Raw genomic sequence first — 12,187 nt, forward strand, 5'->3', positions numbered from 1 at the left:
ATTGCATCCAGGTTGTTTTGCCATGTATCTTCCAATATATTACCTAGGCATGCATTTTATATTTATCAGGATTTTTGAAATTAATTCAGTATGTTAGAGGTTGATGGTGCTGGACCGCCCTTGTTGTTTTAAGGATCTGCACTTTGTTTTCTCTAGGTATCTTGGATCAGTCTGCTGTCTGGGTGGATGAAATGAACTATTATGACATGCGCACTGACAGGAACAAAGGGATTCCCCCCTTGTCCCTACGTCCAGCTAATCCTCTTGGTATTGAGATAGACAAGTGAGTACCAAATACCTTTAATCCACTTTTTTAGTGGTTTTCTCTATATGTGCCTTTGTGAATTCCAGAAAAGTTTAATGCTTTACAGGGCAGGGAAAGTTTTAAAAATGCATACATCTATTAGCTGTTGGTATGCTATTTTGAACTGAAAGGAGTTGTTAGTGCACACAGTATCCTGCTTCATAATCCTCTATTTTGAATCATCAATTAGAGCTGTAGATAATCTAAAAGACTGATATACTGAACCCCAGTGATGTTTAGATTTTAAGGATTGGTAAATAACCCGAGGCCTCAGATTTATACATTGTAGCTATGGAATACCTACTGTTGCATTTGAGTTTCACGGGGCTTTTAAGGATGTTTAGATTGCTATCTGTTGCTAAAATTGTAAAATGTGATTTATTATGCTACATCAGCTAGTTTATTTTACTGTAATATTAATACTGTTTTCCAACCCACAGTCTTCTTTACTTTTGTTCTTAAGTATGGTGGAATTTATGTCATTTGTATTCTAAAATAGAAACTTTATATTGAATGATAAATGGAATTAGGGGGGTTTAAATGGGACACTCTTAGGGCTCCAAATCTGTCTGACTCCTAGAAATAGCATTAGGAATAATATTTCTTTTGATTAAGATACCAGCTCTACCAAAACCACAGGTTATTTAAAAGTAAACTATTACTGCAGAATACTCTGTTTGTGGGGGGTAGTGTGTTGAAGAAAATCTGCACTGTCCATTGTTACCTTGTTCTGGTGGGAAAGTTGCACTTTGCCAAAATCTCAATGTGATTTCCAGTGGACCCATCTTTACCTTCCAACCTCTGGCTATGCATTTCTCTCCTAGTTTGAATATGTATTTTTCTTTCTTTTCAAACTACTAACCCACTTTTTTTTCAACAAGCCGAAGATTTTGTCTCTTTGTTACTATTTTTCTCTAGCCTCTGATATAACTTATGACAGGTACTTGTTTCATGTTCTTCAGTTTTCCAAACTCTGATAAAATATGGACCTTAGGACTGTGGACAATATTCCGACATCTTACTAGAAGATTTCCTGTCACTCCTTAACTCTCCTTGCCTTGTCTGTAAATTAAAAACCCCATAATAATGCTTTTTTTACCACAATGCTGCACTGGCAATAAACAGTGAGTAGTTTGTTAGGTGATCCTCTTGAGTTGCTGCTTTTGCTGCTGGTATGGTTGCTCATTGTTCTGTAACAACTCTCTGGAATCCTTTATTCTAGCTTTATCTTCTTGCATTTGACCATATTCTTGTGTTTGTTGCTTCCTTGACAAGTCTGTCTTCTCAGTCCAGATGACAGTCTTTCTTCCTAATGTTTTTACCAACTATTTATAAAAAATTATTGGTGATAAATCTGTTAAATCCTGTTAAAAAGGTGATATGGGCCTTAGTGAAACTTTACCTACAAATGTCCTCAGATTTGCTTCTCCATGGATTTGTTTAGTTTTTGAGGGTTTTTTTGTAGTTAGTTCCTTAATCCATCTGATGTATTCTATTGTATGTAAGTAAGTTTTAATCTATCTTATGGTAGCAAGTCTCCTTTAAAATGATGATATATTAATTTTGTCTGGTTACTTTTTCAATGAAGCACTTAATCTCAAAACTCATATAATATGTTCTCAAACATTGTCAGAAGCAATTGTGACTGGCTGACATTAAGACTATTTTTCTCTACTTTAATCCTATACTCCTCAAACAACATATTTTTCAATATTTTATCTGGGATTTAAGTCAAGATAACTTGTTCTTTTAATTGGGAGTGACTGGGATTTAAGTGTACAAAAGGGTTGAACTGTGAATTAAGGGAAATAGATAATAGGGGATCTAACAAGTTTTATTAATAATTACAAAACTGCCTTTAGATATATTGTAGGAGTAACATGTATGCTCAAAATATGCACTGGAATTCTCTTTTTGTATTCAAATGTTGCAAGAATGCAAAGAAAGAACTATGGATATAGACTCATCCTCCTGACTTTTTTTTACATAGTCAAGATATTTTAAACATTATATGTACACACAATGTGCAGGCCATCATCTTTCAGCCTGCAGGTTTGACAAGTTGTAAGTATACATAATTTCTGGCTGATAATTTCTTCATATTTTCCAAAACTTAATTGCAGTTCTTGTGTCATGCAACTAAGAATCTCAGTTGCTAAATAAAAAAATAATTTAAATCATAATGCAATGTGAACTTGCTGATTATTAAAGTCACAAATGTATTTGTAAAACAGTGTTCACAAGCATTTGTTCTCCTGCCTTCCTAGCAGTTGTTCATTCATCTTTTAAAACACAGAACTGATCCAATCAGATAAGGGATTTTTGGCATTGCTGTAACTTAGTGCCTGTTGTGTGTGTGCTATGAGGTATTTATTTCCCACCAAAAGATAGGTATTTAAAATATTTAATCTTTGAGTTCTGTTTTTTTTATTTGCAGAATGGGGGAGAAGACATACAAAACTGTAATGTTCTATCCCCATCTTTACGCTCACTTTAAGTGCAATGCAGGGCTGTGCCACCTTTCTCTTCCTGGCTGTAGTGTTACACAGATGTTGCCAGGAATCCTTAAACAACCATAGAATCACAGTTGGAAAAATCTCCAATGTCATAGAGTCCAACCTTTGATTGATCACTATCTCGTCAACTGAACCATTTCACTAAGTTCCATGTCCAATTGTTTTTTGAACACTTCCAGTGTTCAAGACTTCCACCACCTTCCTAAGCAGTCCATTCCAATGCCTGATCACCCTTTCAGTGAAGAAATTTTTCCTGATGTCCAACCTGAACCTCCCCTGGTGCAGCTTGACGCCATTTCCTCTTGTCCTATCACTAGTTTCCCGGGAGAAGAGGCCGACCTCTGCCTCAGTACAACCTCCTTTCAGGTAGTTGTAGAGAGTGATAAGGTCTCCCCTGAGTCTTTCCTCCAGCTGAACAACCCCAACTCCTTTGTCTGCTTTTCCTATGACTTGCTCTCCAGACCCTTCACCAGCTTCATTGCTCTTCTCTGGACATGCATCTTTTAAAACACATCTCAATGTCTTTCTTGTAGTTAGGGGCCCAAAACTGAACACAGTACTTGAGGCGTGGCCTCACCAGTGCCGAGTACAGAGGGACAATCACTTCCCTAGTCCTGCTGGCCACAGTTTCTGATACAGGCCATGATGCCATTGGCCTTGGCCACCTGGGCGCTCTGCTGGCCCATGTTCAGCAGCTGTCGACCAACATCCCTAAGTCCTTCTCTGCCAGGCAGCTTTCCACCCGGTCTTCCCCAAGTCTGTAGCATTGCATGGGATAGTTGTGACTCAAGTGCAGGACTTGGCACTTGGCCTTGTTGAACCTCATACTATTGGCCTTGGTCCATCGATTCAGCCTGTCCAGATCCTACTGTAGAGCCTTTCTACCCTCCAGCAGATCAACACTCCCACCCAGCTTGGTGTCATCTGCAAACTTACTGAGGGTTCACTCGATCCCCTTATCCAGATAATTGATAAGGATATTAAACAGGACTGGCTCCAATACTGAGCCTTGGGGAACCCCACTAATGACCATCTGATAACTGGAGGTAACTCCATTTACCACCTCTCTCTGGGCCCAGCCAGCCAGTTTTTAATTCAATGAAGACTGCACATATCCAAGTTGAGGGCTGCTAGCTTTTCCAGGAGAGGTCTTAAATAAGGAAGGAAGAAAAACAGTGCACAGAGTCATCATCTCAGCCTGAGAAATGTGGAACTTGGTATGAAAATGCAGACCTAAACAGTGATGTGGCAGTACATGGGTTGGTTTTAGTAGTTTAGAGCTGTTGGTAGGTTATGTCTTACCAACATAGGATCGTTCAGAATTTTCAACAATTCTGGGAGAGAATATGTGATGCCTGTGTCCTAAAGATAATGGTTGAAATCTGGTGGTGGAAAATTTAGATCTACATAACATTTATGGATTAATTGCTTGTTCCAATGTACTGCATACTTTCCCCTCTTGCACAACAAGTCCTTGTTTAATCAAAGGTTCCCTGACTCTTCTAACTACTCTGTCAGACTAAGAAAATCCATTCTCTGCGAAGCTGTAACAGCAGTCAGATCTAGTGGTGGTTAGAAAATTTTTAAATAGTGTTTGTTGTTTTGCATGTAGTAGAGGTCACTATGGTGGATCCATCTCGTACATGAAAGCAAATGCTGACATGCTAAGTACATTCCACATCTGTATCCACCCACTCAATACAGATGCTTCCCTCTTCCCACGCCAGTTTCCAAAACAGTTCATCTGGGAGAAGGAAACAGATGATCTTACGCTGCCACCTAATGGTAAACATCAGCTTGCTACCATGACATAGGAAAAGACTTTCTGGAGACTGAGATATTTATTTATTTTTAAAGGGCTTGTATGGAAGTGCTATAAAGTTCATCATTGAATGTGATGGGCTTGTGGAAACTTGATCAGAGCGATGCATGCAGAAAAATTGTGAAAGCTGTAGAAGAGAGTTGCAGTATATATTCCTAGCTTTATGACATTAAAAAATAAAGTAGCACTTAACTGCTTGTTAAGCTGATGCATCACTTGCAGCCACCAGCCTAAAATTTCTTAGTAAACTTCTCTTACCACATTCTGTCAGTTGTCAAATATGATTGCCACTTTCTTTTTATATTTCTAATGAACCTATTGCTACTAGGTAGGAATTGCCAGAGCATATCCTTGTCTTGTTGCTGTTGGAGAGACCTGTGTTAACACCTTCTGATTTGTTGTGTTTAGTCTACAACAGCATCCCTTATGCTGGTCCTCTTGCACGCATTATTAACACAGTACAGCTGATACAAAGCCAGCTTCAAGGAGTCTGACTGGTACCAGACAGAGGGGGGAGTGTACAGCAGCTCTATCTGGAGCTTGTTTATGCTGGTTGCCATTCAGAATCTGTTTATTTAAAGTTAGTTATTCCTTTTGACCTTTCAACTCCTGTGGAATTGAGGTTCAAGTTACCTTTTGGTGGCCGTATTCTGTTTTGGGACCTACCTTTAATCTGCAAATATTGTCACGTATGCTAAAAAGCACACTATGAGATTCTGAAATTCTGGGAGTGAAATAATTTGTACAGAAAAATTACAACTTGCTAAACTGTGTTCTTAGTCAGGCTCTGTTCATTAGTATCCATTGCATCCTCTTGCTCTTACTTGACTGTGACTGCTTGGAGGCTGTGATTTACCCATGGAGATTTCAACTAATCTTAAATCTCTGGAGAATATAAACGATCTCTATGTGCACAAGTTCTGTAAAAGCCAATATATGCTGTGTTTAGTAGGTTTATTGACTGTCAAGCTATACAGAACGTGAAGTTTGGGGTAGTGGAAGAATGGGCTCATGCAGCACAAGTGAATTGTTTGTATGCTATGTGTTTTGAATCCAAAGTAGATGTGCGTGACCTTTACATGGAAGCAAGGACCACTACATTAATGCTATATGACTGCATTAGATGTACACAAAATTGGTTTGAGGGAAGTGGAAGTGTATAGTGGCTTGAAACCAAATGTAGTTTTATTATACTTCTCATTAATATCACCAGTATGCAAAACCTCATTTTCTTTCATATTTAAAATTGTTGCTGAGGGATGAATCATGGCTAGGCTTCGCGAACGAAGATTAAGGAAGGCTCTATCCACATTTATTACAGGCACTCTGGTGGCTAATGAGGCCAATACGAGATAGACATATCTGATTGCAAAAGGCACAGCAGAAAGACTCCTTAGATGGTATATTCCGCAAGACACAGTTCTTTCTGCGTTGTCTTTTCTCCTCAAGAGTGATCCTGCTTGCGTTCTCAAAGGAGACAGCTGTGTTACAGATGGTGTGTCTCCAGGCCTCCCGATTGGAGGCCAGAGTAGACCAGTTATGATGATCAGTATGGCCAAGGCTGAGATGTTGTTTCAGGGAGTCCTGTATCTTTTCTTTGGGGCTCCTCTCTTGTGGCAGCCGGTGGCAAGTTCACCATAAAGCAAGAGATGGTCTCTTGAATTATGGTCTGAGGGATGAATAAGACTATTTTAAAATGTTAACTATAGGTCTAATACGAGATCTGATTCTGTTTTAGATAAAATAGTGTGCCTAGCAGAAAGTACTACTATATAAATCCAATATGTGTACCTTTGCTGAAATTGTAAAGGTAGCAAAGTACTTAGAGTTGTCAAGGATCGCAAACTTCACTCTTTTTTGGAGGTTTTATGGATTCAATTTTTGGCTCCCAGTTTCTTTTACATGATTACTTTTTAATAATGATGAAGTATTCAGAGTTGCTTCCTGAAGGGATTCTTGCATAATGAGCAAATCAATAGAAAAATGATCAATAGTTTAATTGCATGTCAGGATGGTCTAAGCTTTTGTTACTAGTTCATCTTCACCCTGTAATTCTGAAAAGAGTAAAATAGAAATACTTTCTCAAGTCACATTGGGCTTGTTTATAAGTAAACAGTAAGCAAGTTTTCATGAAAACAACTTCCAAAAACTGACTTATTTAATTTACTACTGGAAGTTAATGAAACAAACTTGTATGTGGAGTCAGCCAGTCTCTTTTTAGATGCATCTGGCCAGACATTCTAGAAATACAGTTGCTTTCAGTTTGAGCATTTTAGCGAGCAGTTTGTTGTGAAGACAGCTGTAGCAAGTCATTCCAAGCTCCCCATATCTGTTAGTGGAAAAACTACTGGTAAAATTTATGATAAAAATAAGGATACTATACCATGGAGTATAACATATTGTTAACATACCTCACACATTCACATTCATGTTTCTACTCTGTTGTGACTATGTCTGAAATATGTCCGCACAGATAAAAGCGTTGTTAACTTATGGTTCTACACAAATGCATCTGCTGGAAGAAAGCTCCTAATAACTTTTCAAGACAGTCAAACATCAAATTGCAAAAGTCCCTTCGTTAATATACCATTGCCTTTGGTCAAGATTCATTTGCAGGAATTGACTATGTGTCTAGCTTGGTCTTTCTCAAGATAAATATATATATAAATATATATATATATATATTTATAAATAGGGAGTTTTTTCCCCTAGGAATTGTATAGTTCACATCTTATAAACTTACAATAATAAGTAGCATTTGGTAATGGTATATTTGAATGTGTGTGCTTTTTGTCTTATATCAGTTTCTTTTGGTTTCTGGGAACATACATGGAAGTTCTGAAAAACATGAGCAAAATTCTGCTTCTGTATTGTGTGCATCCACTTTAAGTAGAGCTTGCACAGAATGTCTGAGTCTCTTCTCAGATAATTCAGATTTATTTTCCTGCTTTTGTTTTTTTAGCATTAAAAAATGTAGTTGTCCAAAAAGATGCTACCATGTGTGGATCTAATATAAATACTTTTATGTACAGCTGTACCTTGTATTACATATGAAGTACTATCCTTGAAGTTCATGTGCCTGCTGGGCACTTTTGACTAATTTGAGTGAAAAATAAGATATCTTAAATTTTCTTCAAATGAAGAATAAATTGAAACTTTCTTCTCCTTCTTACATAAATCAGCATTTTCTGCTTACTGTCATTCATGAAATTTAAGGTCATTGGAAATAGTCATGTTACTTAAGATTTTAAGTTTTGTTTTAACATTATCACTTTTTCATTGAACACAGAGAAATGTTGAGACCCTCATTTTTAGTTGCTACATTTGTTTATCACACTATTTCCCCTGTATCTCTACTTTTCATATCTGTCATCACTTTTCCTTGCATCTCATTAGATTTTTTTTTTCTGTTTTTTAAAAAGTGTTGTTTCATACCCCTGCTGTAATCAGGTGCTACTGATGAAAGACTTCTGTGCCATGTCATTATGTACGTAACTCCTTTGTACCTGCTTGTGCTAATGGCCATTTCATTATGAAAAGAAACTTCCAGAAAACAGCTCTTCCTCTATATAATTGCACTTTTTATTGCGCCTGTCTTTAGATTTGTTTCACTTAATCTGCTGTTTGCTTTTTGTAATAGAAACGATTTTAACTATCTTGAAACATGCTTAGATTACAGAAAAACTTAAACTAATAAATTGCTGCTTTGGTGTCCATATAAATAGCTTTTCATACGTGTTAAATGTAATTCTAATAACTGACTCTGAGTTCCTGCTGCCACCAAGTTTTCTCTCAAATGCAAAGTGTGACAGATTCACCTTTGCATACAGTATATTTTGCATAGCAAAGTTCACCTAACTTGTGAGCATCAGAGAGGGATTTTATTGATTTTTGGGTTAAATGTTGTGATCCAAAAATGACACAGTGAATTTTTAGAATAGATAAGAATATTTCAGTTGGAAGGGACATAAGTCCATCTAGTCCAACTGACTGACCAGTTCAGGGCTGACCAAAAGTAAACTTGTTCGCCACAATTAGTTTCTGAAGATGGGGTGCAGCTGGTGGTAAAGAATAAAGGGAGAAGTGCACCTGGTGATGTATTGCCAATGCATGGTGGAATGAATATGGTCAAGTGCTGAGTGTGTGTCTGGACTGAGGGATGAAGATTGTCATGTTCTCATCAAAAAGTGCTTTAAATATTTTTATTACGCAGTCTTAAAATAACTGGAATACATTTTCCATATGAGTATCGTAGAAACTCTTGGTAGTTTTAAAAATGCTGTTGTAGAGAATCTGTTTTCGCAAGGAATTGGCTCACATGCTTTCGTTATGCATTTGTAAGGCAATAAAAACTAACAAAACATGCTGGCTGTCACTTGGGATATGCCTGTTTTTCTTGTGTTTTGTGTACTATGAACAGACAGATCAGTGTATTCAGTTTTGCAAGATAATTATTTTAACTCAGGATTTCTTTCAGTGTTTGTGTATAGTGGAGATATGTTCTGTCTCCCTTCATGTTTCTCTGACTTCTCCTGTAAAGGGATCAGTAAGACAATGATGGTGTGAGATCACTTACAAGCTGTTAACCTGTTGATGTCCTGCCATTTTAAAGTTAAAATAGAAGCATTTTGTACAGAACACATTTCTGTCATATGTGTAATGGTAAAATCAAAATGGTAAAATTAGTTTTACTTAGATTAGATTTCAGTCTTTCCTGGTCACGCTACGTGTGTCTGTAATAGCAGATTTAATTTCATGGTGAGATACAAGTTTATATTTCCATCTTACAGGAAAATGATTTGGGTTTTATGTTTTTGTTGGGTTTTTTTATGTGACTTTTAATTGTAAACTGTTCACAAGACTATGTCTCAGTGAGGAAATGAATATTCATTTTTCAGGGGCAGATTTCCTCAAAAAGATTTGGAGTCACTGTTTCCTGGGATGAGTGCTGATTTCACAAGTGAAAACTTTTCTGCTGCCTGGTACCTGATTGAGAATCACTCAACCACAAGGTTTGTTGCTATCATATAAGTAATTGCTTTAAATGCAAGTCAGTTGATGGTATTTCATTATACAGCGTTGTGTCATTGGTGGTTTGCATTTACAGTAATAGACCTGTAGTCACTACTGTGTCTGCTCGACTACAAACTTGAATCAACCAAATTGTTCAATGTGCTTCTGAAAAAAACTTCATTTTGAACAACACCTAATTTATGGTAGGATTTTTTTTCCCCCCCACCAGCCCCCCATGTCAGATGGAAGCTATCTTTCTTCAGACTAAAGCCCTTTATGAATCAAGAAGTTAGGCATCTAGCCTAGAGTGGAAACTCCGGGTGTTAAGTCATGACTAGAGGCACCGGGTAAGGGCACTTGAACAGGTGACTAAAATTGTTACTAGTATCAATTAGTGTTTGGTTAAAAGGTAACACTTGTGGAAACCACTATAGTAATGAGTGTTGGACGAGTGAGTAGGAACTTTGAAGTAAATCCCTTAAAATCTTGACCATTAAATTCTAATTTTTAAATATAGTTCATAAGATGTACTTACATGAATGCATTACATAAAAATATTTTTGCATGTCTTACCGAGTTTGGAAACTTTGATCTGCTGGTGTTTGGATAATACTGGAAGACATTTTTAATAGAGAGGATGAGCCTTTTTTGTGAGTTTTTGCCTTTTTAGCTGGGTATTCTGATTAGCATTTTAAAAGGAAATTCAAATTTATTTAACATACTTTTTTTTCTATCTAATGGTGGATAGATCATTATCTATCTGGGATGGAGGAGATGTTTGGCTTCAGGAGTTCCAGAAATAACCATTAGTCTACTTGGGAAATAATTGAATTTCCTCTCAAAATGATGGCACATTGAAGGGCTAGAACAACAGCTAGAGAACATTATTACCTAGTATGCATGTAGTGACAGCATCTTTTGAAATCAAGTAACTAAGAGGAGTGATTAACAATTTATTCTATCTGTCAGAATCTGATAACTTCAGGGATCACCAAGTTTTTAAAAAAGCCGAGGGGATAATAAAGTGAGAAAGAACTGAGAGTGAGAACGCATTTGATGTAGTTGTTCTTGAAAAAATTCTTTACGTTTGGCACTTGGACTGTTGCCATTTTGTTGCTCATTCATGTGGGCACAAGGGACACTGCCAGGAGAGATGTAGAACAGATCAAGAGTGGTTGCAGAGCCCTGGGGACAAAAGTGAAGAGCACATGAGCTGTTGAAGGGGAAAGCTTCAGGTAACAGGGGATACATCCTGTAGATTCACAGATGGCTGTACCACTGGTTTCAAAGACAGCCTTTTTTTACTTCTGTAGCCAGATCCATGACTAAAGAGCAAAGCCTGCTAGTGAGAAATGGGGTTCATTTGAAAAAGTGGGGCAGGAGCATCTTTGCCAGTGGGTTTGCACTTTGGTGGCAAAGACTTCAAATTCAGAATATCAGGGGATGCTGATAACTGCTTGCAGTTAAATGAAAGGGGCAGAGTGCTACCTGTGTGGTTCAGTGATGGCACTGAGAGTGCTGTTGGTAGTTACAAAACCAATTGAAAGCATCTAACCTCAAGTGTCTTTACACACTCACATGCTGCCCGGGAAACAAGTATGAGGAGACGGAGCTCCACAGGTGGGATTAGACAAACATATCACTGGAATAAAGTGGGATAGCTCATGTACCTGGTATTCTATGGTGGATGGGAAGAGGCCACCTGAGAGAGATACCCAGGAAAGAGGATAGGGACTTGACCTTCATGTGAAGGAACAGCTTCAATAAATATATAGTCCCTCTTATGGAGCAGGATGGTTCAGAGCTTGTTCGGGAGGGTGGAAGGGATGAAATTACAGTGGGATGAGGAAATGAACAAAAATTTTCCTTAAGCAACTTGAGGAAGTTTCTAGAGAGCAGACTCTATTTTTTGTAGAAGACTTTAAGGTCCCTCATATTTATAAGAGGGGAAGCAATCCGAGAGGCTTGTGGAGAGTTCTGGGAATGACTTCTAACTTAGCTGTTAAATGGGCAGTCAGGGGTGCTACTTTCCTAAATCTGATTCTTGAAGGCAAGGCAGGGGATGTGATAACCAGTGACAGCCTTGGCTGTAGCAGTTGTGAGATAGTGGACTACAAGACTCAAAGAGGTGTGAGGAAGGCAACACCAGAGTACACACCTGGGATTGGACAACAGCCATACAAAATAAAATCCAGTGCTTGTAACATGCCATTAAATACCAGTTGACTGTCTAATGCAAATCATCTTCTGGGGTGTATCAGCAAGAATGTGTTAGGTAAGATATGGGAATAATTATTCTGTTTGGCATTCTTAAAACTGCAGTTGAAGTGGTCTGCTCAGCTATGGCCACTGCTTTAAGAAAGATATGAGCTGAGCCACAGACCCAGGAGTATATAAATGTTAGTGGCTATACAGCTTGAATGAGTTAGGTGCTTTTAGAAAAGAAAAGAAAAATCTAACACTTTGTCTAGTATCAGCTTAAGTATTTAATCTTTCTCGCTGAAAAAAATTTCATCGATTTGTGTCTTTGCA

At 37.8% G+C, this 12,187-nt stretch overlaps 1 protein-coding gene across 4 annotated transcripts in view; it reads left to right on the forward strand.

The window, feature by feature from the left end:
• Positions 1-12,187, forward strand: part of EXOC2 (exocyst complex component 2) — a 125,734-nt gene that overhangs the window by 20,255 nt on the left and 93,292 nt on the right. For all 4 annotated transcript variants that reach the window (XM_027682698.1, XM_027682726.1, XM_027682707.1 and 1 more), the window contains 2 exons: positions 157-283; positions 9,541-9,654. In XM_027682698.1, coding sequence (XP_027538499.1) covers positions 157-283; positions 9,541-9,654 — 241 coding nt within the window. The remainder of the gene's footprint in view (positions 1-156; positions 284-9,540; positions 9,655-12,187) is intronic.

Source organism: Neopelma chrysocephalum, unplaced genomic scaffold, assembly GCF_003984885.1.
Source record: "Neopelma chrysocephalum unplaced genomic scaffold, ASM398488v2 Primary Assembly neopelma1_22b, whole genome shotgun sequence".
NCBI lineage: Eukaryota > Metazoa > Chordata > Aves > Passeriformes > Pipridae > Neopelma > Neopelma chrysocephalum.